A 25,915-nucleotide genomic window follows, 5' to 3' on the forward strand; every position below is an offset into this window, starting at 1 on the left:
GTATGTGTGTGTGTGTGTGTGCGTGTACAGGTCTGCGTGTGCCCGTGGCCGGGCCTGGGGGGTGGGGCACACGTGGGGACTTTCTGAGGGGCTTGGCATGCCGGGCGCCGGTACCGGCAGAGGAGGGGCCCGGGACCGAGGGGCCGGCGGAGGGGGAGGCGGCGACCGCATGACGGAGGGCGGCCCGCGTCCAGGCTTTCGGCCGGCCGCCCTCAGCCCACGTGCCGGGCCGAGCTGGCCCAGGCCTCGGTCCGGCGGGCCGGCTCCGGGGGTCTGATGTCGGGCTGTCGGCGGGGCCCAGTGAGGGCTGGGCACGGGACGTCGGGCCTGCTCCCTGGCCAGAATTCCGCCTCGGCCCCTCCGGACCCTCTTCCTCTTCCAGTGGGGGGGTCTCTGTATCCCCCCGCCCTCCTCACTACCCCCTACCAGGCAGGGACTCCCGGACACCGACTCGATTCCGGCTGGGGGGCGGGGGGCGGGGGGCGGTGGCACAGCCCGAGAGTGGGTCCGGAAGCCGGGAGGAGACCCCGCTGCTGCCCGAGCCGGAGTCCGGGGTCCGGAGCCGAGGACTTCGGGGGCCGGTTTTGCCCTTGATCTCGGAGGCCCTTGACTCGGGGCGAGTCAGTGCCCAGAGGAGCGCCTCTCACACCCGCCTCACTCGCCTGCTATCGAGTCCAAGAGGAGGCCGATCCCTGCAGATAGTGTTCTCGGAATTGCCTCCATTCCTCCGTGCCCCTCCCCCATCCCCCCTCCCCCCGCGGCACCCACAGGAGGGTCACCCGGGGTCGGCGCCCAGAGCCCAGCCCCAACCTTTTTTTAATTTTCCTTCAAATGGTATTTGTTAAGCACTTACTCTGTGTCAAGCACTGTTCTAAGTGCTGGGGTAGGTACAGCACCATGACCTAGCAGATAGAGCCTGGGCCTGGAAGTCCGAAGGACTTGGCTTCTATTCCCGGCTCTGCCGCTTGTCTGCTGTGCTACCTTGGACAAGTCACTTCACTTCTCTGGGCCTCAGTTCCCTCATCTGTAAAATGGAGATCAAGACCGTGAGCCCCCCTGTGGGACGTGGACCGTGTCCCGCCTGATTAGCTTGTATCTACCACAGCGCGTAGTACAGTGCCTGGCACGTAGAAAGCGCCTCAAAAATACCATTAAGAAAACCCCAAACCAACCTAAAAACAACCGTCAGGAAGTGGGAAAGCCGGGGCCATGAGGAAACGTTAGAGGAAATGGTGGGGGGTGGGCTGCGGGGGGAGGTTGAGTCTGGAGAAGAGAGAACATAGAGGGAGGGGATTCGCTGTCGTGTCTGGGCGAGGTTTGGAAGGGAATGGGCTGACCAAGCATCCCCTAATAATAATAAGAAGAAGAAGAATTATATTGGTATTTGTTAGGCACTTACTATGTGCAGAGCACTGTTCTAAGCGCTGGGGGAGATAGAGGGTCATCAGGTTGTCCCACGTGAGGTTCACAGTCTTCATCCCCATTTTACAGATGAGGTCCCTGAGGCCCAGAGAATAATAATGTTGGTATTTGTTAAGCGCTTACTATGTGCAGAGCACTGTTCTAAGTGCTGGGGTAGATACAGAGTAATCAGGTCGTCCCACAGGAGGCTCACGGTTAATCCCCATTTTACAGAGGAGGTAACTGAGGCACCGAGAAGTAAAGTGACTTGCCCACAGTCACAAGGCTGACAAGCGGCTGAGCCGGGATTCGAACCCATGACCCCTGACTCCCAAGCCCGGGCTCTTTCCACTGAGCCACGCTGCTTCCCATGTCCACCGAGGGCTAAACAAGGTGTCCGTTAAAGCAGGAGAGACTTCAGTTAGCCACAAGGAAGAACTTCCCCGCAATAGCGCGGAGGGACAGGCTCCCCAGCGCAGCTGAGAGTCCCCCCACCCCGGGGAGTTTTAGCGAAACACATAGATGCCCCGGGGGGGTTTCATCACTCACCTGCCCAGGGGCAGGAGGCCCGAGGTATCCCCTGGAAGTGGCGTCCCCCTCTCCCTTTTCGCTCCTCAACCGTGAGGGGTTCCTGAGGGGGCCCCCGGGAGACCTAGAAATGAGCCTGTGAGTCATAAGAAGTGTATTTTTAGTTTGTTTCTGCTTGGAAGATGCTCTGAGGGGAGGGATGGGGACAGGGGGCAAGAGGGGAGGTTAACAGGCCAGGAAAACGGGAGCACGGGTTTCCTGCCCGCCTGCCAGACGCCCTTCCCTCTCTTGGAGCAGGCGGGCGACGTTGCGTTCCCCCGAAGCCGGGAGGGCAGGATGGGTCGTGCCCGGCGGCGTGGGTGGCGCATCCGGGGGCCGTTCTCTCGCCGGGATCTCACTGAGGGTGTTGAGAGCTCAGCTGGGCCCGATGGGGATGGCCCGTGGCAGCGGTCAGCTTCCCGGGGCCCCACGGGGGGCTGCCGAAGTCGACGGACCTAGCGTCCTGCCGTGGGTTCCGGGGCTCTGGTACCGGATGCCCAGCCCAGCGTCCTGCACGCAGCGGGCCCTCGGTCTGGGGCCTGGCACACAGCGGGTGCCCAGTTTGGTGTCCGACACACAGCAAGCAGCGTGTCCTAGCGGATGAAGCCTGGGCCGGGGAGTCAGAAGGACCTGGGTTCCAGTTCTGCTCCGCCGCTTGGCTGCTGTGTGGCCTTGGGCAAGTCACTTAACTTCTCTGGGCCTCAGTTCCCTCATCTGTGAAAATGCGGATCGAGACCGTGAGCCTCACGTGGGATGTGGACTGTGTCCAACCCGATTATCTTGTATCTACCCCAAAGCTCAGAAAAGCGCCTGGCACACAGTAAGCGCTTAACAGATATCATAATTATTACTATTATTATTATTATTAGCAGGCACTCGGCCCAGTGCCCAGCGCCCAGTCTGGCGGCCGGCCCGCAGCGGGGCGGTCAGTCGACGCTGGCCGTCATGTTAATGACCGGGCCGTGGGAAGACTGAGAGACGCCGACGGACCCCGTCAGAGGCCCGGGTGAGCGGGGCGGGGAGTCGGGTCCAGAGAGCCATGGGGACAGAGGCGGCGGGTGACGGCCGGGCTCGGGCCGAACGCCACAGGGGGATCGGGGACGGTCTTCCCACCACGGACGGCCGCCCAGACCCTCCGTGGGTGAGCGGGGTCAGGAGGGGTGGCCGTGCGGCCCGTCTCCCACAGCTCCCTCGGCCCCAGGGGCGGCCGACATCGGAGCATCGCCCGTCTTCCCTCCCCTCGCTCTTAGCGACGGGATTTCCGTTTCTTCCTCCGGCTTTCCCTCTGCAAATCCCTCGCTTCTGCCCGTCGCGCCCATTCCATTGTGAACTACTTGCGGGTGGGGAGTGGGTCTTTGACCTGGGTTGCACCATCTCCCAAGCGCTTAGTACAGTGCTATGCACACAGTATTTATTGAGTGCTTCCTGCAAGTGACCAGGCATCCATTCATTCAATTGTATGTATTGAGCGCTTACTGTGTGCAGAGCACTGTACAGAGCGCTTGGGAGAGTACAGTAGAACAATAAACAGACCCATTCCCTGCCCACAGCGAGCTTACAATCTAGAGGGGGAGACGGATATTAATAAAAATAAATAAATTACAGATATCGGGATCCAGTCCCTGTCCCACTAGGAAGGAGGAAGATTTAATCCCCGTCGTGCAGACGAAGAAACTGAGGCCCAGTGAAGTGACTTACTCGAGGTCACCCAGCAGACAAGTGGTAGAACTGGAACTAGAACCCGGGTCCTCCTACTCCCAGGCCCCAAGTTCTTTTTTTTTATTTTTATGGTATCTGTTAAGCAATTAAGAGCTCAGTTCTCTGCACAAAGGGACTCCGAACGCTTCCCGTATGAGCGCCACCCCTCCCTCTCAAGAGACACCGGGGCTCGTTTTAATCCTCCTGTGTCCGCCAAGAGCCGGGGACCTGTGGACTCCGATTAGCCGTTGCCATATTTAGAACCCGGAGGGTTTATCTGCACCTCGGCCAGGTGGACCTCGTGGAATTTCTCTCCGAGGTCACCGGGGCGACCGGGTCGGGGAGCGAAACGCGTCTGTGTAGGGGTGGGCCGGCGCCCCGTGGGGTTCTCATTCTGGGCTGCGTTTTGGGGTGCCCAGAGTCGCGGAGGGGGACCGGGGGAGCCGCCGCAGGGCTCTGCAGAGATGGGGTGGGGCCGGGGGTGTTGTTTGGACCTTGCCTGCATGAAAATGACATACAAACGAGATCCCGCCCTCTCAGGTGTGGCTGTCGCCCTTCGTATTCCCAGATAGCGTGCGTACGGGAGTGTGTGAGTACGCGCACGGCCGGTGCAGGACCCCGGCCTTCACCGCACTGCACACCTGGGCACACGCGTGCACATCCGTGGGCACACACGCACCCCCACCTTGCTGCGATGCTGCTGGAGCTCTTCCCCGTCAGGCCTCACCCCGCTTCCAAAGCCGGCCCGACTCCGGGTCTCGCCGTCTGAGCCTCGGCGTAGCGTGAGGCCTCACCGCGCTGGGACCTGAAAACGTCCTTTCTTCCCCCAGTCGATCAGTGGTTTTTATCGAGCACTTACCGTGTGCGGAGCACCGCACTGAACGCTTGGGAGAGGCTCATACACCGGCACGTTCCCTGCCCCCAAGGAGCTTACAGCCTGGAGGGGCAGATGGATGTTAAAATAGATCGAAGGTATGGACGTAAGCGCCGCGGGGCTGAGGGTGAGGTGAATATCAAGCACTTAAAGGGAACAGATTCGAGCGCGTAATAGTAATAATAGAATAATAATAATAATTATGGTATTCGTTAAGCGCTTACCACGCGCCGAGCACTGTTCCGAGCGCTGGGGTAAATACAGGGTAATCAGGTTGCCCCACAGTCTCAATCCCCATTTTACAGCTGAGGTAACGAAGAAGTTAAGTGACTTGCCCAGGGTCACACAGCTGACGAGCGGCGGAGCCGGGATTCGAACCCACGACCTCTCCACTAAGCCACGTTGCTTCTGGTATTTAAGTTCTTACTACGCGCCAGGCACTGTAACTAAGCGCCGGAACGGATGCGGGCCAACCGGGGTCGGACGCCGTCCCCGTCCCACGAGAGGCTCACCGTCTCGATCCCCGTTTTTCGGAGGAGGTGACTGAGGTCCGGAGAAGCGAAGCGACTTGTCCGAGGTCACCCAGCGGATGGCCCGGGCTCTGTCCGCTCCGCCGTGCCGCTCCTCGCGGAAGGGAGAGGGAGTAGAGGAAGCGAAGGCTTAGTCGGGGAAGGCCTCTTGGAGGAGCTGGGATTCGAACACGGCTCCGAAGGCGGGGAGGGTGGTGGTCCGTCTTAAGTGAAGGGGGAGGGCGTTCCAGGCCAGAGGCAGGATGTGGGCAAGGGGTTGGGGACAAGATAGACGAGACGGAGGGACGGTGAGTAGGTCGGCTTTGGAGGAGCGGAGTGCGCCGGCTGGGTTGCGATAGGCAGGCGGCGAGGTGGACGGGCAACCTGGAGGTTCTTGAGGAGCGGGGAGACGCGGACTGAACCTTTCTGCAGCAAGACGATCCGGGCTTCAGTTCCCTCTCCTGTAAAATGGCGACTGAGACGACGGGCCCCTCGAGGGACGCCGACTGGGGCCGACCTGATTAGCTTGTCTCTACCCCGGTGCTCAGTAAGTGCCTGGCGCGTAGTAGGCGCTTCCAAATGCCATAAAAAAAAAGCCACCGGGAGCTCGCCGGCCAGTGAGGGGCTGCGTGGCTGTCACTGGGGGGCGGGGGGGCAGGGGCGTCAGGAGCCGTGAGTTCGTTAAGGGCAGGGAGTGTGCCTGCTCGTTGTCGTAGTGTACTCTCCGAGGTGTTCAGTACAGTGCCCTGCACACAGTAAGCTCTCAGTAAATGTGATCGGATGCACACCGTCACAGACACCGAACAGAATTAAACCATCGAGCAAACCCAAAGCAGCCTGAGGGACCAGCAGGGAGGCCTCCGGGTCCAGCAGCGGCGCTCTGTCCTTCAGCCCGGGACAGAAACTCAACTGTAACAGGCCTCTTTGGTGTGGCTTGAAGTGGTGTTTCCACCACGGAATTCCAAGATATTCCCGGGCCGGGGAAGGGTTACTCGGTGCCCGGATCCGCCTGCCTGCCTGCACGCGTCGGTGTGGACGTGCGTGGGCCCGTGCACCCCGGGATCTCTGCCCCTCCGACTTCGCCTGTCTCTCTTGCGCCTATTTCCTTCTCTCCCCGATGGTAATTTTGTGACTGCGCCCATCTCCGGGTCCGAGCCGGCGTCCGTCGGCACCCGTCTCCGTGTCTGTCCGTGCCCCGCGGGCCCCCTCGGAGAGCTTGTCGGACCCTAACCCAGCTCTCCGTCTCCCGTTCCTCCCATCCGCCCGTGTCCCGGGGAGGGGGTGTCGAGCCCGTGGACCCACCTCGCTGCCTAGTGGATAGAGCCTGGGCCTGGGAGTATGGGTTCTAATCCCGGCTCCGCCACTTGTCTGCCGTGTGACCTTGGGCAAGTCGCTTCACTTCTCTACGCCTCAGTTACCCCGTCTGTAAAATGGAGATCGAGACTGTGAGCCCCACGTGGGACGGGGACGGTTTCCCGACCCCATTTGCCTCGTACCCAGCCCCGGCGCTTAGTCCAGCGCCTGGCACGTAGTAAGTGCTTAATAAATGCCGGTATTAATATTACTCGGCCACGATGGAACCCCCCCTCCAGCAAGGGGCGAGCCCACCCTCCCCGGGGCCCCTCAGCAGCCGCCGCCCTCCGTCCATCACGCGGAACCCCTTCCAGAGGGGCGTGGGGCCACCGCAGCCCCCCCCCAGTGCCAGGCCTGCCGGTAGACCCGGGTCTCGGCCCCGGGGGGCAGAGAGCGGGGCGGGAAGGGAGGCTCTCCGGGGGAAGCGGGCAGGCGGGAGCTGGGAACGGCGAGGATGGCATCAGCTGGCAGTAGAGAGCCGGCCTGTGTAGGTGGGCGTTCCCGGGGAAAGGAGTGTTGCCAGGGCAACGGATCTCCCCGTCTTCAAACTTTCCAAAGAGGAGCCGGGCGGGCGGTGGGAGGGCGGCTGGGCGGGAGGCGGCCGGGTTACGCCGCCAATGCGGGATCGGGACCCTGGCCTCCCCAAAGTCCCAGCTGGCTTTCCTCCGGGCCGTGGCTAAGACGGCCTTGCGGCTGGACACTCGTCTGGGGGCCGGTAAACGCTCTCACGCTCTGTGAGCGGTTCCCCGAGGCCAAGGAGCGTGGGTGTTCGCTTCCCTCGGCCTCTCCCAAGGGCTGGGTACGGTGATTAGCGCGCAGTGGGTGCTTAATAAATGCCATGGATTGATTGATTGAAGCGGGTTTATTTATCGAGCACCTGCCAAGCGCTGCGTTCGGTACCGAGCGCTTGGGCGTAGCAGGCCCCACGTTCCCCGACTTGCGGGCGCTCTCCATCTAACGGGGAGGCAGACATTCAGACGTATTTACCGAGTGCTCACCAACTTAACCAAGGGCAGAGCACTGTACTAAGTGCTTGGGGGAATGCAGTATGACCGAGTTGGTAGACCCAACCCCTGGCCTCCAAGATGACTCCCGTTGGAAGAACGGGGTTAGAGCAAAAAGACGCACAAACGCATCAGGACTGACGAGCTGAATCACGGAGAGAAGCAGCGTGCCCAGTGGTTAGAGCACGGGCCTGGGTGTCGGCTAATCCCGGCTCCGCCACTCGTCTGCCGGGTGACCTGGGGCGAGTCACTTCGCTTTCCCGGACCTCAGTTGCCTCATCTGTAGAATGGGCATCGAGACCGTGAGCCTCACGTGGGACGTGGCCTCTGTCCGATCTGACTAGCCGGTATCTACCCCAGTACTCAGAACGGTGCCCGGCACGTAGTAAGCGCTCAACAGATACCATTAAAGAAAAAAACACCCAGAGAAATAGATTTATAGTAGATTCACGGAGTCAAGCAGGCTTCTGTCGACGAGGGCTGGGGATTGGGCTAAATTACGTGAGGACGAGGAGTAGATGTAAGGTGAGTGAATTGGGCAAGTCTTCCAGGCGGAGGAAAGAGGAAGGACTTCGGGAGGGCTCTAAAGATGGGGCGAGCGGCGGTCGGGTGGATTCGGGTGGGTCGGTGGTTCCCGGCATGGGGCACGGCCTGAGCCGGGGGTCGGAGGTGGGAGAGGCGAGAGCGCGGCGCGGAGAGGAGGCCAGCAGCGGAGGGAGGGAGTGGGAGGCGGTGGAGAGCCTTGAAGCGGCAGCGGATTCTGGACGCAGAGGGAGCCGGGAAGCCACTGGAGGGGGTTGAGGAGGCGAGAGCCGTGGGCCGAACGAAGACGCAAGAAGACGATTCGCGTGGCAGAGGGGACCGCGGGTCACAGAAGGCTGGGCCAGGCCGGGGGGTTAGGGGACACAGCGCGCCGCCCAGGGCAGATACAGGAGGTGTTATGGAGAAAGAATCGGCAAGAGTTAATCTCCATCGCTCCACATCAGCACATGGGATGGTCCTGGCTGGGTCTCCGGGGAGAATCACGGGTGTGGGATGGTTCATTCTGGGTCACTGGGAAGAGTCAGGGATGGAGAAGGGAGAGGCAGGGCTGTGGGATGGTCCGTGCTGGGTCACCGGCGAGAGGCAGGAGTGTGGGGTGGCCCATGCTGGGTCACTGGAGGGACTCGGGGCTGTGGGATGGGCCGTGCCGGGTCACTGGGGAAAGAATAAGGGTTGTGGGATGGTTCGTGCTGGGTCACTGGGAAGAGTCGGGGTGGAGAAGAGAGAGTCAGGGGTGTGGGATGGGCTGTGCTGACTCACTGGCGAGAGCGAGGGGTGTGGGATGGTCCGTGCTGGGTCACTGGGGAGAGTCAGGGATGGGGGTGGAGTGGTCGGTGCTGGCTCACTGGAGAGAGTCAGGGGTGTGGGATGGTCCGTCCTGAGTCAACGGGGGAGAATCGGGGTGTGAGCTGGCCCATGCTGGGTCACTGGGGGAGAGTCCGGGGTATCAGGTGATCCAGCCCTAGCACGTGTTCTCTCCCAGCATCCTCGCGGACCATCCGTCGGCGAGCCGGCCCCGGGCCGGGCAGGGTGGCCGGACTGACCCCTGCCGACTTCCCTCCGGGTCTTCCGTTCTCAAGCCCGGTGGTGTTTGGCTCCGCCTTGCACTTCGGTAACAGAAGAGGAACCGGCCACTTCCTAGCAAACGGTTCACGCGTGACCTCGTTACCCGCTTCGGGGCTGGCTCCGCCGCAGGCAGACCAGAATTCCCATTTCCCGGAACGGCCCCGGCTCCCTCTCCCAGGTGCCTTTTTCCGGGCGCGGCTCCGGCGGCGCCTCGGGCCCGAGGCCCGCCCTCGAGGACCGGCCCAGGATCGGGGCGGCCGAGGAGAGGGGAAGGTCGCCCTGAGCGGGAGCCGATCGGACTCCCCGTGCCGTCCGGGCGCGTCGGCCGGTAAGCGGAGGCCCTGCGACACCTTATCCGTCGGGGCCTGGTGGTGGGGACAGCCGGGACTACCCGTTGTGGGGACAGTGACTCGCTCATCCCCCCGCCTTTCATCCCCACACGCACCACCCGGCCTCCGGTAAGCTCACACCCACCCACGAGCCCGCCAACGTAGCCTTCCTGAACGCACCTCACACAGCCTATTGCCTAAGCCATCACTTCTGTGCGCACCCCCCGTCCTTTCTGCCTCCGGTCCGGGTCTGTCTCCGCCTCTAGATTGTCGGCTCTTCGAGGGCGGGGATCGCGACCGTCAACCCCTCTGGCCTCTCCCGAGCGCCTAGTACGGCAGTCTGCCCACAGCAGGTGCTCGGTCAACGCTACCAACTGACGGATCGTGTCGCCAGCGCCTCTCTCGGGTCACGGGAGGGCCCGGGGCCGTTCACCCCTCAGGGTCAAGATCCATTCCAACTCCGCCGCGTTCAAGTCAGGGATGGGGTGGTCACCGTGTCCACGGTCGGCTTGGGAGCGAATCTGCCGCTCGGTCCCCTGGAGGAGAGGGGGTGGGGAGGAGACGAGCGGGCCCGGGTCGGGGGCTGGGGTGGCCACAAAGAGGAACTTGGCACGGAGCTGGGCTCAGGTTGGCTGTTGGAGAGGCGGGGAGGGGGTGTGTATGCATCTGTGGAGCCCCAGGAAGGAAGGAATAATTAATAATTATGGTACCTTTAAGCGCTTACTGTGTGCCGAGCACTCTTCCGAGCGCTGGGGTAGATACAAGCTAATCAGGTTGGACACAGTCCCTGTTCCACGTGGGGTTCGCGGTCTTGATGCCCGTATTACAGATGAGGGAACTGAGGCCCAGATAATAATAATAATAATGTTGGTATTTGTTAAGCGCTTACTACGTGCAGAGCACTGTTCTAAGCGCTGGGGGAGATACAGGGTCATCAGGTTGGCCCACGTGAGGCTCACAGTCTTCATCCCCATTTTACAGATGAGGTCCCTGAGGCCCAGAGAAGTGAAGTGCCTTGCCCAAGGTCACGCAGCAGACTCGTGGCCGAGCCGGGATCGGAACCCAGTTCCTTCTGACTCCTAGACCCGTGTACCGTCCACCGGGCCAGGGTGCCTACCCCTCTCCCCCGTCTTGTCTCCCCAGGAGCCGAGGGCCAGGCCCGCCGGAGCCCCCCGCGGGGGGCCACCCCGGAGACGACGGTGGCGGCCCCGCGGCCCTCGCCGTGGACGGAGGGATGGACGTCTGCTGCCGAGACCCCCCGGCGGAGCTGGCGGAGCGAGTGGCCGCCCTCGACGTGGACGGGGGGCGCCCGCGGGGGGCGGCCGGGGATGGGGACGGCGGCCCGGGCTTCCCCGAGGGGGCCCGCCGGAACGGGACCGGCCGCGAGGCGGGGGGCGACCTCCCGGCCGCCCCCAGGAAGGCCGCCGGGCGCCCCGGCCTGTCCACCAGGAAGTTCTCGCTCCAGGAGCGGCCCTCCAGCAGCCCCCTGGCTGTGGGCTGGGGTCCCTACGCCACGGGACCGGTCGCTCGCGTCTCCCCGCGGGGCCAGCGGAGGCCCACGATCGAGTCCACCCGGGTGTCCATCTCGGACGCCGAGGTGGGTGCGCCCTTGCCCCTGCCCACCCCCCATGGGGGAGCTGGGTGGGGAAGCCGGCTCTCAGAGCGGGTCTGGGGCTTGAGGGGCAGGTGTGAGCGGGGGGCTGGGGGGCCTCCTGGCCCCGAGCCAGGACACAACGAACATCTGCAGCATCCTCCGCGGGCTCCCGGACAGGCTCCGATTGCACTTGTCACCTCAGCTACTGAGCCCTTGCGGTACATACCGTGAGCCTTGCGTGTGGAGAGCACTGTACTGGCTGCCTTCGGTGTGCAGAGCACTGTGCCGACCGCCGCCTGTGGGGTGTGGGGTGAGTGGAGGGAGAGAACAGTGCAAATAGAGGAGGTGGGCTCCTGCCCCCAAGAAGCTTTCCCCCGGGAAGAGGGGAACGGACTGCCAACGGACCGAAGTTGGGGTTCAGGTGGGGCGTCCGTCGGCTGAGCCTGGCCTCCTCGTCTCCCGTCCCTCTGCGGCCCTTCCTCTCCCGAGGACACCCCGGCCCTGCCCCCTCCCGCACCTCCGACCGGGGCCTCTCTGAACCCGGCAGGTGGACGGGTGGGCGGCCGGAGCCCGGGGTGGGGGCATAAAGGCGGTAGTGGCTGGTGTCCGGACCCTCCCCTGGGCCCGGACCCTCGCTGTGTCGGTTCAAGGGGCCGTCAGCCACTCCCTCCCGCTGGAGCCCGCGGGGTCTCAGTGGAGCAGAGGGGCCCCAGAGGGCCACCTTTTATCTTCAAGGAAAAAGAAACCCAGTTAGCACCGGTTAGAGGGTAGAAGATGGGCCCGGGGAGGGGACCTGGGGATCCGAGGACCATCAGCGGCGAGACCTTTTGTAAGTCACTCAACCGCTCGCGCCTGATTCCTCCACCCCGGCATGGTGTAAGATGCAAAAGTGAGACTGTGGCACGTCCCTCCTCCACGATCACCCCTTGGAGATATCGCAGAAATGGAGGTGGGGGCGGGGGGAATAATAATAATGTTGGTATCTGTTAAGCACTTCCTATTGCCGAGCACTGTCCTAAGCGCTGGGGTAGGAGCGGGGCTCCCCCCGGAAGGGAAGGGCACAAGTGCTGAGATGGGTGGGAATCGCCGGAGGAGCCAGGTGGCGGGAATTGGGGCATTCCCAACTCCGGGAGGCTGTGGGGAGGGAGAGGTTGGGGGGATGGTGGAGAAGGCCGTGGGGCGGAGCGGGGGTCGTGGGCATCTTGGCGGGGCAGGGGCTCCCGGTCCTGGGCCCAGGTGGGCTCCACCTGAGGCAGGGAGAGCAGGGATCGGACCCCCATTTCACAGATGGGGAGCGAGGGGCCCGGAGAGGTTCGGCGACTGGTCCGAGGCCCCCTGGCCGAACTGGGATTCCAAGACGGGTCCCCCGAGGCCCGGCCCCGGGCCCACTGCCCCGGGCCGGGGCATAGGTTATTTATTTCCGGCTGCTTCCGGGCCCTTCCCCGATTTCAACCGTGACAGACTCCTTGTTTTCCCCACCCCAGGACTGCATCCAGTTAAACCAGTACCGGCTGCAACGCGAAATCGGCAAGGTACGTGTCCGCGGGTCGGTTGGGGTCACGGGGACCGTCCCGCCCCCGCCCTCCAGCTGGCCGCCCCTCGGTTCAACCTGGGTCCCCACAGGGGACACGGGGCCAGAGCGGGAAGGTGACAGCACCTGGGCCTGGTTGCCCTGGGCAACTCTTTCGTGTCTCTAAGCTTCCCGGCCCCGGGAGGGGCTCCCAGCTTCCTTCCGCCATGTCCCGGCGGCCCCCAAAGCCGAGATGGACCGCCCGGGGCTGGGCTCACTGTCGATTTGTGGGTGTCAATCTCAGGCTAGGACGTGTTCGCTGCAAAAAGGAGATTTCTGCCCCGATGCAGCAAAGAGAGTTTGGCATCCTATGGGACTCCACCCTGGGGAAGCCGAAATGGGCACTGGCGTGGACACCCAGCCTGTACAGAGCACTGGACCGGGCCCCTCCTGTGCGCAAAGTGCTGTCCTGCCCGCCTGCCACGGGCAGAGTGCTGGACGGGACGCTCGCTGTGTCCGAGGCTCCATACTGGACGCCTCTTGTGTACAGAACACTCGGTGAGCCCTCAGTTTGGTGCTCAATAAAGGCCGCTAGTGATGAAGGTGAAAATGAGAGGGATGAAGCCCCCGCCCCGAGCGGGCCCTGACTCTTTGGGGTCCTCAGGTCCAGGAATAATAAAGACACTCTCCCCACCACCATTCCATCCCCTCAAGCCCCGGACCCGGGACCCCAGGGAGGGGCAAGTAGAGTGGGCCGCTCACCCTCTAGACCGTAAGCTTGTGGTGGGCAGGGAACGTGTCTGTTGTATTGTTCTATCCTACCCTCCGCACACTTAGTACAGCGCTCCGCACACGGTAAGCGCTCAATAAATACGATTCATTGATTGAGGGAGGGCGGGTGAGAGAATCCGCTGACCCCCGGAAGGGACGGAGCACCGGGCCAGCCTCGGGAGCTGTGCGTGGCGGGGGAACTGAGTCCAGGCTGACCGAATCTAGTCCTCTCTCTGTCCCGTGCCTGTCTCCCCAGGGCTCTTACGGCGTCGTGAAGCTGGCTTACAGCGAGAGCGACGACAAGTATTACGTGAGTGTCTTCCCCGGCCCGGGACTCGGCGGAGGGAACGAGCCGGGAGGGGCATCCGGGAGAACCAGGAGACCCTCGGCTCCGAGGACCCGGTACAGAGCCGATTTTGCGGCCTTACCTGGCATCCTTAGAGAAGCAGCGTGGCTCAGTGGAAAGAGCCCGGGCTCGGGAGTCAGCGGTCATGGGTTCGAATCCCGGCTCGGCCATTTGTCAGCCGTGTGACTGTGGGCGAGTCATTTAACTTCTCTGGGCCTCAGTTACCTCATCTGGAAAATGGGGATTAAGACCGCGAGCCTCACGTGGGGCAACCTGATTTCCCAGGATCTACCCCAGCGCTTAGAACAGTGCTGTGTACATAGTAAGCACTTAACAAATACCAACATTATTATTATTATCCTTAGAGTACAGACTCTCTGAGGGCAGGGGTCGCGTCCTTTCCCCCTGCCCTGACCATGTCCTTGGTCTTCCCCATCGGTGCTCTCTTTTTTGATCCTCACCCGCTCCGAGGGGCGGGGATTATTTCCCCCCCCCGTTTTATAGGGGAGGAAACAGAGGCCCAGAGAGTTTCCTCCAGCGTAAAATGAGGAGGAAAACCCCCCCCCCCCCCGCCTTTCCCACCTCTCAGGGGTGTTGGGAAGGTGAAATAAGCAGTGAGAAAGTGGTCGGGGGGGGGGGGGGGGGGGGGGGGGAAGCCTGACTAACAGCGGGGATGGTGGAGGGCAGGGCCCCCGGGGGCGGCAGGCAATCCTGGGGGTGGGATTTGGGGAGGGGAGGATGGGCCTCCCCAGGTTGGCCTTGGGCTGGGGAGATGGGGACCTGGAGGCGGATGTAAATGTGTGCAGATCGACGTGCAAATGGATGTGCAGTGGGTGCGGCAGGGAGATGAACGGGGAAAGAAAAGCCCTCCAAATGAGTGACTCGTCGTCAGCCCGGTCCCGTTTACAGGATGAGGGGGAGGGCGGTGGGGTCGGGGCAGGGAGGGGCGCTCCTGGGGGTTGGTTTAGCCCGAGATCCCTGCCCCAGGGTGGGATGCGGAGTCGGCCAGGTGGTCCTTTGGAGAGTAGAGGGGCTCCCCGGCGGCTGCTGGGCCAAGCCACGGGGCGGGAGGTGTGGTGGGGGGGAGGGAGGGTGGTAATAATAATAATGGTATTTGTGAAGCGCTTACTATGTGCTTTGCACCGTTCTAAGCGCTGGGGAGATACAAGGTGATCAGATTGTCCCACACGGGGCTCACAGTCTTCCTCCCCATTTTACAGATGAGGTCGCTGAGGCCCAGAGAAGTGAAGTGACCTGCCCAAAGTCACACGGCTGACAAGTGGCGGAGCCGGGATTAGAACCCGTGACCTCCGACTCCCCAGCCCGGGCTCTTTCCGCTGAGCCACGCTGCTTCTCTTAGACACACACCTCCCCCCCCCCCCCCCCCCCCGGTCCCCAGCCCCAAATAGGAAAGCCGGGCCTTGCCCTGGAGCCCCCGTGGGGCCCGACTGGGGGTTCCCTCCCCGGAGTCGGCTGCTCTCCCGATGCCAGAGGAAAGCGGGGAGGGAGGCAGGGAGCCAGAGCGGGGTTTCCTTCCAGACGGGGGTGGGGGGCGGGGGCTCCCGCGCCCCGGCTCTCCTGGTACTAAACCGGGTTCTCCTGGCCCAGAGAATCCTGACCCATCCAGGTCCTGGGTTTATCCCATCCTTCAGGGACTGGGGGTGGAGAGACGGGGGAAATTTCACGCCTCCTCTTTCCGCCGGGCCCATCGCGGTCTCCGCTCCCTCTCTCTCCAGGCCATGAAAGTCCTGTCGAAGAAGAAACTCCTGAAGCAGTACGGCTTTCCACGTAGGTGTCCCCGGTCCCCGCCGGGCCCGGGAGCGGAGGCCGACCCCACCGGCTCTCCGGGAAGCCCCCGTGGCCACCCTCCGCCCCAGCCCGGACGCCGGCCCCGGGCCGGCCTGGCCTCTGCCCGACTTCCCCGCTCGGCGTGCGCCGGTAGAGGCCGGACCCCACGCTCCCGGGCCTGCTGGCCGCGGGGCCCTCGACTGGGCGCCTGCTGCGGGCGGTGGGCCGTACTGAGCGCCTGTTGGCTGCAGGGAGCTGTATTGAGTCCTTGACGGGTATTCGGGAGAAATTTGAATCGTTCAGCGCTTACAGTAATTGACTCGTTTTCGGTGCCCGATGCACTATTCTGCACTGAGTAGGGGACACGGTATCCAGCTTTGCCCGTGGGAGCCGCTCAGCACAGCGCTCCGCACCCGATAGGGGCCCAGCAGAGCGCTCTGCGCACGGTAGGCGCCCATTTCAGTGCACCGTACGCAGAAGGCATCCAGAAGCAAGCAGGAGGGGAAACATCCGGGATGGGCGGTAGAAGACCAAGACGCTAGGGCGGAGGGGGAGGAGGAGTTAATCAGGGCAAGGGCGGACGGCGGCCTGTTTTCCAGGATTTGCCTGGGCCTCAGGGTCACCACCTTTTTGTTTTGGGTGGGGGCCATCATTGGAAGGGGCTCCTGGGGAGGGGTTGGAGAGAAGGTATTGTCCTCTCCCAAAAGCTTAGTACAGTGCTCTGTAATAATAATAATGTTGGTATTTGTTAAGCGCTTACTATAATAATAATGTTGGTATTTGTTAAGCGCTTACTATGTGCCGAGCACTGTTCTAAGCGCTGGGGTAGACATAGGGGAATCAGGTTGTCCCACGTGGGGCTCACAGTCTTCATCCCCATTTTACAGATGAGGGAACTGAGGCCCAGAGAAGTTAAGTGACTCGCCCACAGTCACACAGCCGACAAGTGGCAGAGCTGGGGTTCGAACTCATGAGCCCTGACTCCAAAGCCCGTGCTCTTTCCACTGAGCCACGCTGCTTCTCTGTGCAGAGCACCGTTCTAAGCGCTGGGGTAGATACAGCGTCATCAGGTTGTCCCACGTGAGGCTCCCAGCCTTAATCCCCGTTTTACAGATGAGGTCACTGAGGCACAGAGAAGTGAAGTGACCGGCCCACAGTCACACAGCTGACGAGTGGCAGAGCCTGGATTTGAACCCATGACCTCCGACTCCCAAGCCCGGCCTCTTTCCACTGAGCCACGCTGAGTGCTCTGCACATAGTAGGCGCTCAATAAATACAACTGACTGACAGACTGACAGAAGGCACCCAATGTAGCATTTGGCACAGAGTAGCTCCCCAACTCAGTGTTCACTCCAGTAGGTGTCCAGTATAGCGCTCTGCCCAGTGAAAGAGCCCAGAATACCCCCTCGTAGCCAGCTCATTGCCCTGCAGGGCGTAGGCAGCGGGCAGCAATGATATTTCTGGACCACTTGCTACGTGCTGAGCTTCGCTGTGCCCCCGAACACTGTCCCGAGCTTGGCGCACGAATCCCAAATGAGTCACGTGGGCGCCCGGTCCATCCGCGGACCCCGGGGTCCGGCGGGTGGGTTGGTTGGGCCCCACTGGGAAGGCTGGGGGGCCCTCCAGGTTACACAGCGAGAGGGTCTTTCCTTCTGCCCCGACAAAGGAGAGCAGCTCTGCCCGCCCTCCCCCGGCTCCCGGTCACCCCTCCTACCCGTCGCAGACCCTCCCCCGACCCCGTCTCCCTCTGTCCTTGTGCTGCAGGCCGCCCCCCACCCCGAGGGTCCGCGGCAGGCCTGGCAGGCGGGCAGCCCAAGGCCCTGGGCCCCCTGGAGCGGGTGTACCAGGAAATCGCCATCCTGAAGAAATTGGACCACATCAACATCGTCAAACTGATCGAGGTGAGTCCGACCCCGCGGGGGACGGTGGGTCCGCCCGGGTCCCGGGGTCTCTCCGGGGTCCCCTCCTGGTTGACGATGGCATCTGGCACATGCCGTCGTCATGGGTATCATGGGTTCGATACCCGGCCCTGCCACTTTTCAGCTGTGTGACTGTGGGCAAGTCACTTCGCTTCTCTGGGCCTCAGTTACCTCATCTGTAAAATGGGGATTAAGACCGTGAGCCTCACGAGGGACAACCTGATGACCCTGTATCTACCCCAGCGCTTAGAACACTGCTCTGCACATAGTAAGCGCTTAACGAATACCAACATTATTTGCCCGGCTTTGTGCCAAACAATCAGTCAGCCAGTGGTATTTACCGAGAGCTTCCTGTGTGCAGAGCACTGTATTAGCCTTTGAAAAAGTAACCATATGCAACAGAGTGGATACTGCGTGTGGAGTGCTGGGTTACGTGTAAGGTAACCAGATTGGACCCCGTCCCGGCCCTCTTGGAGGGAGGGAGGACAGGCGTCGCGCTGCCGGTTTCCAGATGAGGAAACAGAGGCCCAGAGAGGGTGAGTGACTGATCCCGGGGTGGGCACAGCAGGCGGGCCAGAGCCGCGACTAGAACCGGGGCTTCCGGCCTCTTTCCGCCAGGCCACGCTGCCTCCCGTCCTCGGAGGTAGCCTCGTCTTGGGAATTGGGACCGGTAAGAGCCCCAGGAGGGAGCCTTCCTCCCTTCCCACCCCCACGTGACTGCCCGCCTTTTGTCTGCCCGTGGACCCCGGCCGTATCCTCGGGGCCAGCTGCAAAATCCCCGGCTAACTGGGTCCCCGGAAGTGCCCAGAGCCCGACGGGGTCGGGGCCACCGGGCCGAGAGACTCCAACGCCCCCCCAGGCAACCGAGGCATCCGTGGAGCGGCCCCCCGGGCCAGGCAGAACGTTCCCCCGGTGGCGGCCCGGGCTGTGGCCACCGGCCTCAACCTGACCCTTCCGCCTGGCACCGGGGGAACCGTGACCTTTCCCCCACGTCCCGCGCCACCGCCTGGCCCCGCCGACCGTGCGGCCACAGTCCGTGGCGTTTCGGGGCGCCGCAGCCCGTGCGGCCCACCCGGGGGGCAGAGAACCTGGCTCCGGGCCCCTCGGTGCCGCAGGCCACCCCACAGGGAGGGATCTCTGTGCAGGAAGCAGACGGAGGGGCAGCGACGGGTTGGGGGCGGATGTGCAGAGCAGTGATGGAATCAGGGCGGTTCACGCGCCCTCCCTTCTTGTTATGTGTTTGTGTGTGTCTCCTTCTCTCCCTCGTTTCCGAACGCCCCCGCCCTTCCACTGGGACCAGGTTCTAGACGACCCGGCGGAAGATAATCTCTACTTGGGTGAGTTTAGGAGCTCTCTCTCTCCCCGCTCTTTGTGTTTCTCTCTGCCTACCGTGAGCTCCCCATCTCCACCCCCCTCCCCCCCACACCCCCAGTGACATTTCATCTGTCACGGACATGCCCCTCCGGGACCCGCGCCCGGCTCTCCCAACAGAGCTGGGGTTCGGCCCGCCCCGGGGCGTCCGGGTGGGTCCGGGGCGGCCGGTCTGAGCCAGGGGCCTGCGGCGGGCATCGGGTCTGGCACGGAGGAGGGACGAATGCCGCTGGCGTTGGTGGGAGGGAGATGAGCAAGGGGTTCCAGCTGGCCCCACGGGAACCGGGTGACTCCTGGGTGCCGGGCACTGGGCCGAACGCCTGCTAGTTGCAGAGCACTGTACTTGGCGCCTATTATGTGCGGAGCACTGACCGGGCACTTGTGTGCAGGGCTGTATATCGGGCACCCACTTTGTGCGCGGCGCTGTATGGGAATCTGTTGTTTCCCATTGTTTAGGTGTCATGTGCAGGGCACTGTATTTGCGCTCATTCCCAGTCCTTTGTATTTATTGAGCCCCTACTACGTGCCCAGCACTTTACTAAGCGCTTGGGAGAGAACGACAGACACATTCCCGGCCCACAACGATCTTACCGTCCAGAGGGGAGAGAGATAAATTACAGATACGTACCTAAGACCTGTGGGGCCGGGGCGGGAGAATGAATAAAGGGAGCAAGTCAGTCACTGTGTGCAGAGCACTGTATCCTGGGCGTTTGAGAACACGCAGTCAAAGCAGAATGCCCATCCCCTGCCCTCTCCGAGACGTCACGCTCTAACGGACGGAGGTTCCAATCCCGCCCCTTACCTCGCGTTTGTTTTCTTTTCAGTGTTCGACCTGCTGCGCCAGGGGTGAGTCGCAGGGGGCAGGGCCAGGGGAGAGGGGCGCGCCCGGTCCCGCGTCCACCTGAGCTACGGTCAGGGAGGAAAGCTTTGTCCAGGACCGATGAGGAGAGATGGCCCACCTCCCCCGGTGGCTCTCGCTCCCAAAGGGAACAGGCCTCTGTCTGTCCCACCCTCTCCCCCGAGTCACCTCCATGTCCCCGCCGGGGGCCCTGAACCCCGATGGCCTTCCGTCCACCCCCCTACACCGCTCTCCCTGGGTCCTCCTTCCTCAGACGTCTCCTTGGCCCCCCTCGCCCAAGCGCTGCCCACGAGAGGCCGGGCCTTTAACCTCCCTGAGCCGCGCGCTCTCCAGGGGCAGAGTTGGGGTTGGGGGAACCCCGGGGACGTCCCCGGTCCCTGAGCACTCCAGCCGTTGGAGGAGAGGGGCCAGCTGCCCTCTCCCCCTTTACAGATGATAATATCTGTTAAGCACTTACTATGCGTCAAGCGCCGTTCCAGGTCATCAGGTCAGACGCAGTCCCTGACCCACATGAGGCTCAGAGTAGGAGAGAGAACAGGTATTTCATCCCCATTTTACAGTTGAGGAAACTGAGACACAGAGAAATTAAGCGACCCGCCCTGGGTCACGCATCAGCCAAAGTAGCGGAGCCGGGATTAGGACCCAAGTCCGCTGACTCTCGGGCCCGCACTCTCCCCCTTGGGCCTCGCTGCTTCCCAGATAGGTAAACCGACGCCCAGGAATTTTCTGCGGCCTCCACTGTTTACAGATGGACGGAGCGGGAGGAGGGAACGGAGTCGGGCCAGGCTCAACTAACCGGAGAGGTCACTGCCGAGCCCGGAGTTTGGGCGGACGCCCGAGGACCCGGGATGTGCGTTGGGTTGCTGGGAATTCATCGGGGAAAGCTCTCTGGAGGAGCGGGGACTTCGGGAGGCTTTTGAAGCGGGGAAGTGCTGGGAATCTCACAGATCTGGGAAGCTGGAGAGTTTGAGGTGGGGTCCGGGGAGCCGGGGCAAGAGTCTCTCAGCCTCTCAATCAACCAGTCGTGTCCGTTGAGCGCTTACTGTGTGCGGACCCCTGCGCTAAGCCCTTGGGAGAGTACGATGGAAGAAGAGAACAGACACATTTCCTGCCCACAGTGCGGTTACGGTCTAGACGGAGAGACGGACGTTGATAGAGACCCGTAAATGGCAGATGAATATAAACCGCCAAATAAGCGTCTCTCTCCTGCCAGCCCCGTCATGGAAGTGCCCAGCGAGCAGCCGTTCTCCGAGGAACAAGCCCGGCAGTATCTCCGCGACATCGTCCTGGGCCTGGAGTACCGTGAGTGTCGGGTCCGCCGTGACATCCGGTCCGGGTTGGCCCCCGGGGCGTGAGGGGGTGGTGTCCGACGAGGCTCTGGGGGGCGGTGGGAGGGTCGGCCCGGGGAGGGGATTCTTTTCAAATTCTCCGACGACACCAGAGAACTTCCAGGCAGGGCTGAGAACGGCCAAGATGGAGGCCCCCTGGCCCGTTTGCTCGTTGAAGCCCGTCTCCACGCCCCCCCACAGATTCCCTGTCGCTCCCCTCTGTTGGCCTGGAACCCGGAGCGTGCACGTTGAGGAGCCCCAGGCTTTCCGTGCGCGTGGTCCCAAAACCTGGCCAGGATCCCTCGTTCTCCCAAAGGCCCGGATAATCACCGCTTCCCCTCCTCACCCCTCCCCGCCCCCGGCAAGCCCCAGTGACTGCCCTGGCCCCGGGGACAGTCAGAACCAACGGACCCGGCCATCCTGAAATCCCTAAACGTGCGGTCACGTAGGATCTGGGGAGCCTGGCCTTCCCTCAGGGAGGCCAGAGCTCTGGGCCCTGGTTTGGCGGTGGCGGGGAGGTGGGACGGCAGAGGCAGGACAGAGGTCGAGCCCCCTGTCCGCCCTCCCCCGGCGCCGCCCAGTGCACTACCAGAAGATCATCCACCGGGACATCAAGCCATCCAACCTCCTCCTGGGCGACGACGACCGCGTGAAGATCGCCGACTTCGGGGTCAGCAACCAGTTCGAGGGCAGCGACGCCCAGCTGTCCAGCACCGTGGGGACCCCGGCCTTCATCGCCCCCGAGGCCATTTCGGAAAAACGCAAGAGCTTCAGCGGGAAGGTGGGACCCTCTCGGGGGCAGGCGGGGGCAGCGGTTGGGTTCTGGAAATGCCTAAGAGCTTTCCCACCTCCCAGTGGCCTGGGGTCGGGCGTGGTGTCCCGCGGTTAATCCCGACATCCCTTTTCCCCCGAGCCCCGCTCGTTGTCCCCAAGCCCAACGAGGAGCCCCGCTTTCCCCCTTGGCCGGTCGGCCGCCGCGGTGGCCTCGGATCAGGCCAGCCGACGGCGGGGTGAGGTCGGGGAGGGGGGCGGGCGCCCCTTACCCTGGTGAACCGGCCCCCGGAACACCGAGGCCCTGGCCGCCTCCCCTTGGGCGATGGGCAGGGAACGGGTCCGTTATATCGTTCGGCTGGACTCTCCCAAGCGCTCAGTCCAGTGCTCCGCACATGGTAAGCACTCAGTAAAAGCCACTGATTGAGTCCCTCTCGCCGCCATCTCGGATCCTCCGTGTCGGAGGACCCCGTGGGGGTTTCGGGGGCCGGACGGGCCGACGGGCCGACCCGAGGTTGAACCGAAGCACGGTGACCATCCCGCCCGTCCCGGGAAGGGTGCCCAATCCGGTCACCTCCGGCTAGGTTCCCACCCCCACCCCCTCCGACCCGCTCGCCCCGAGTGGTCTCCGTCGTCCTGTCACACTTGCAGCCGACTCTCCCGTCTTTGACCTCATTCACAACCTCTAGACTCAAAACTCCTTGTGGGCAGGGAGTGTGTCCGTTCTCTTGCTCTTGTGTCCTCTCCCAAGTGTTTAATCCAGTGCTCTGCACACGGTAAGCGCTCAATAAATACAGTCGACTGACTGACCTCCCCACCACTCACAGATCGAGGTCTCTTCCGTGTATTTCTTTTGTCCCCTCTAGGGGTGAATATTAATAATAATAATAATGATGATGGTGCTATTGGTTCGGCTCTTACTATGTGCCAAGCACGATTCTAAGCACTAGATATATTCGGTAATCAGGTTGTCCCACGTGGGGCTCGAAGTCTTAATCCCCATATTCCAGATGAGGGAACTGAGGCACAGAGAGGTGAAGTGACTTGCCCAAAGTCACACAGCTGATAAGCGGCGGGGCCGGGATTAGAACCCGCGACCTCTGACTTCCAAGCCGGGGCTCCTTCCACTGAGCCACACGGTCTCCCCAGTTAAGAGTGGAAACTCCTAGTGGGCAGGGAACGGGAGCTTCTCTACCGTTCAAGCGCCTGGTGCCCTTGTGAGCACTAAAAGATGCTGTTGCTCATTCAGTTAATCGTATCTATTGAGCGCTTCCTGTGTGCAGAGCACTGTACTGAGCACTTGGGAGAGTACGATATAATAATAATAATGTTGGTATTTGTTAAGCGCCCTTACTGTGTGCAGAGCACTGTTCTAAGCACTGGAGTAGATACAGGGTAATCAGGTTATAATTATAATAATGTTGGTATTCGTTAAGCGCTTACTACGTGCAGAGCACTGTTCTAAGCGCTGGGGTAGAAACAAGGGAATCAGGTTGTCCCACGTGAGGCTCACAGTCTTCATCCCCATTGTACAGATGAGGTCACTGAGGCCCAGAGAAGTGAAGTGTCTTGCCCACAGTCACACAGCTGACAGGTGGCAGAGCTGGAATTCGAACCCAAGACCTCTGACTCCCAAGCCCGAGCTCTTTCCACTGAATCACGCTGCTTCTCCATTCATTCGTTCATTCAATAGTACTTGTCGAGCGCTTACTACGTGCAGAGCAGTGTTCTAAGCGCTGGGGTAGATCCGGGGTCATCAGGTTGTCCCCCGTGAGGCTCCCAGTTAATCCCCCGTTTTCCAGATGAGGTCACTGGGGCACAGAGAAGTGAAGTGACTTGCCCACAGTCACCCAGCTGACAGGTGGCAGAGCCGGGATTCGAACCCGTGACCTCTGACTCCCAAGCCACGCTGCTTCCCTACGATGGACAGGTTCCCTGCCCACGACAAATTTGGATTCTGGCGTTCTAGTGTGTGTGTGTTCGTGTGGGGATCTGAGTTCTAGAATCTAGAGTTGGGGGCTGGCAGGGGCCGTCTGCCCGGCCCGGTGACAACGTTTCCCTTGCAGGCACTTGACGTCTGGGCCGTGGGCATCACCCTGTACTGCTTCGTGTACGGAAAGGTGAGCGAGCCAGCGAGCGGCCGCCGGCGCCTCCGCTCCCGGCCCGGGCGGCACCCCGCTCGGAGAAGTCCGCGCCCCGGGAGGGTCGAGGGGCGGGTCCTCGGCTCCCCGCCCGCCCCGCCGCCGCTCAACACCGTCCCCCTTCCCGCCTCCCCCTGCTGTCCCAGATCGACCTCAGGCCCCGGAGGGGGTTTGACACCCTGGTCTTGTTTATATTTTAATCGTAATAACTGTGGTGTCTGTTAAGCGCTCACAAAGTGTCAGGTACCGTACTAAGCGCTGGGGTAGGTGAAGATCGTCAGGTCGGACCCGGGCCCTGACCCGCAGCCTGAAGCGAGGGAGGACGGCGGTCGAATCCCCATTTTTCAAATGAGGAAACTGAGGCACCGTGCCGCAGAGTGACTTGCCCGGGGTCCCACGGCAGGCAGTGGTGGAGCTGGGATTAGAACCCAAGCCCTCTGACTCCCAGCCTCGGGAGCTTTCCATTAGGCCGGGCTAATTTATATTAATGTCATTTATTTACATTAACGTCTATCCCCCCCTCTAGACGTCAGCTCGCTGTGGGCGGGGAATGTGTCCGTTATGTTGTTCTATTGTCCTCTCCCAAGCGCTCAGTACAGTGCTCTGCACACAGTAAGCGCTCACTAAATACGATCGACTGCCTGCGTTGGCGCCGGCCACGCAGATCGGGGAGAGGCTGGAAACCGAAAAACAGTCCCTGCCCTGGAGATGCCCCCGCTCTCTGGGGTGGGCGGAAGCCCCGGAGGCGTCCACGCCCCCGAGAGAGCAGGAGGGAGTCGGGAGAGACTGCGCAGAACAAGAGGGTGGGATCCTCAAGAGGGTGAGAAGCAGCGGGGCTCAGTGGAAAGAGCCCGGGCTTGGGAGTCAGAGGTCATGGGTTCGAATCCCGGCTCCGCCGCCTGTGACTTGCCCACAGTCACCCAGCTGACAAGGGGCAGAGCTGGGATTCGAACCCGTGACCTCTGACTCCCAAGGCACGCTGCTGGCTCAGTGGAAAGAGCCCGGGCTTGGGAGTCAGAGGTCACGGGTTCGACTCCCGGCTCTGCCACTCGGCAGCGGGGTGACTGTGGGCGAGTCGCTTCACTTCTCTGGGCCTCAGTGACCTCATCTGGAAAAGGGGGATTCAGACCGTGAGCCTCACGTGGGACGACCTGATGACCCCGTATCTACCCCACCGCTTAGAACAGTGCTCTGCACATAGTAAGCGCTTAACAAATACCAACATTATTATTATTATTATTATTATTATCATCCCGGGGGCCTGGCGGTGGCGGTGGAGGTAGTGGTGGAGGCCAAATGATAGCATTTTTTTGGCTTGTTTTTTGTTAATAGATTCTGTTAAAAAAAAAAGTTGGTATTTGTTAAGCGCTTACTATGTGCCGAGCACCGTTCTAAGCGCTGGGGTAGATACGAGGTGATCAGGTTGTCCAACATGGGGCTCACAGCCTTCATCCCCATTTTACAGATGAGGGAACTGAGGCCCAGAGAAGTGAAGTGACTTGCCCAAGGTCGCCCAGCTGACAAGCGGCGGAGCCGGGATTCGAACCCATGACCTCTGACTCCTAAGCCTGGGCTCTCTCCACTGAGCCACGCTGCTTCTCTGATAAGCTTGGTATTTGTTAAGCACTTACTATGTGCCGAGCACTGTTCTAAGCGCTAGGGGAGATGCAAGGTCATCAGGTTGTCCCACGTAGGGCTCACGGCCTTCATCCCCATTTGACAGATGAGCTCACTGAGGCCCAGAGAAGCGAAGTGACTTGCGCAAGGTCACGCAGCTGACAAGCGGCGGAGCCGGGATTCGACCCCATGACCTCTGACTCCCAAGCCCGGGCTCTTTCCACTGAGCCACGCTGCTTCTCGGCGCTTACTGTGTTAAGCGCTCACTATGTGCCAGGCACATAGTACTAACCCCCTAGGGTAGATAACAGCTCATCAGGTTGGACGCAGTCCCTGTGCCACTTGGGGCTCAGTGTCTCAATCGTCATTTTGCAGCTGAGGTGACTGAGGCCCAGAGCAGTTAAGCGACTTGCCCCAGGTGGCACAGCGGGCAAGCGGCCGGACCGGGATTAGAACCCACATCCATTGACTCCTAGGCCCGGGCTCTTTTCACTGGGCCCCGCTGCTTCTCGGGGTTTCCTCGGTAGGGGCCCGAACCCGCCGTCCCCGTCCCCGTC

The 25,915-nt window shown here is 62.0% G+C and overlaps 1 protein-coding gene across 1 annotated transcript in view; it reads left to right on the forward strand.

Annotated features, from left to right (window-relative positions):
- Window positions 1-4,615: 4,615 nt before the first annotated feature.
- Window positions 4,616-25,915, forward strand: part of CAMKK1 (calcium/calmodulin dependent protein kinase kinase 1) — a 29,062-nt gene continuing 7,762 nt past the window's right edge. The window contains exons 1-14 of the mRNA XM_029082465.1: window positions 4,616-4,638; window positions 5,990-6,086; window positions 6,961-7,117; window positions 9,193-9,385; window positions 10,487-10,940; window positions 12,422-12,469; window positions 13,475-13,528; window positions 15,301-15,352; window positions 17,117-17,253; window positions 18,572-18,608; window positions 19,467-19,488; window positions 20,715-20,803; window positions 21,411-21,610; window positions 23,667-23,720. Of these exons, the coding sequence (XP_028938298.1) occupies window positions 4,616-4,638; window positions 5,990-6,086; window positions 6,961-7,117; window positions 9,193-9,385; window positions 10,487-10,940; window positions 12,422-12,469; window positions 13,475-13,528; window positions 15,301-15,352; window positions 17,117-17,253; window positions 18,572-18,608; window positions 19,467-19,488; window positions 20,715-20,803; window positions 21,411-21,610; window positions 23,667-23,720 (1,617 nt within the window). The remainder of the gene's footprint in view (window positions 4,639-5,989; window positions 6,087-6,960; window positions 7,118-9,192; window positions 9,386-10,486; window positions 10,941-12,421; window positions 12,470-13,474; window positions 13,529-15,300; window positions 15,353-17,116; window positions 17,254-18,571; window positions 18,609-19,466; window positions 19,489-20,714; window positions 20,804-21,410; window positions 21,611-23,666; window positions 23,721-25,915) is intronic.

The sequence above is a fragment of the Ornithorhynchus anatinus genome, chromosome 17 (genome assembly GCF_004115215.2).
Source record: "Ornithorhynchus anatinus isolate Pmale09 chromosome 17, mOrnAna1.pri.v4, whole genome shotgun sequence".
In the NCBI taxonomy this organism is placed as follows: Eukaryota; Metazoa; Chordata; class Mammalia; order Monotremata; family Ornithorhynchidae; genus Ornithorhynchus; species Ornithorhynchus anatinus.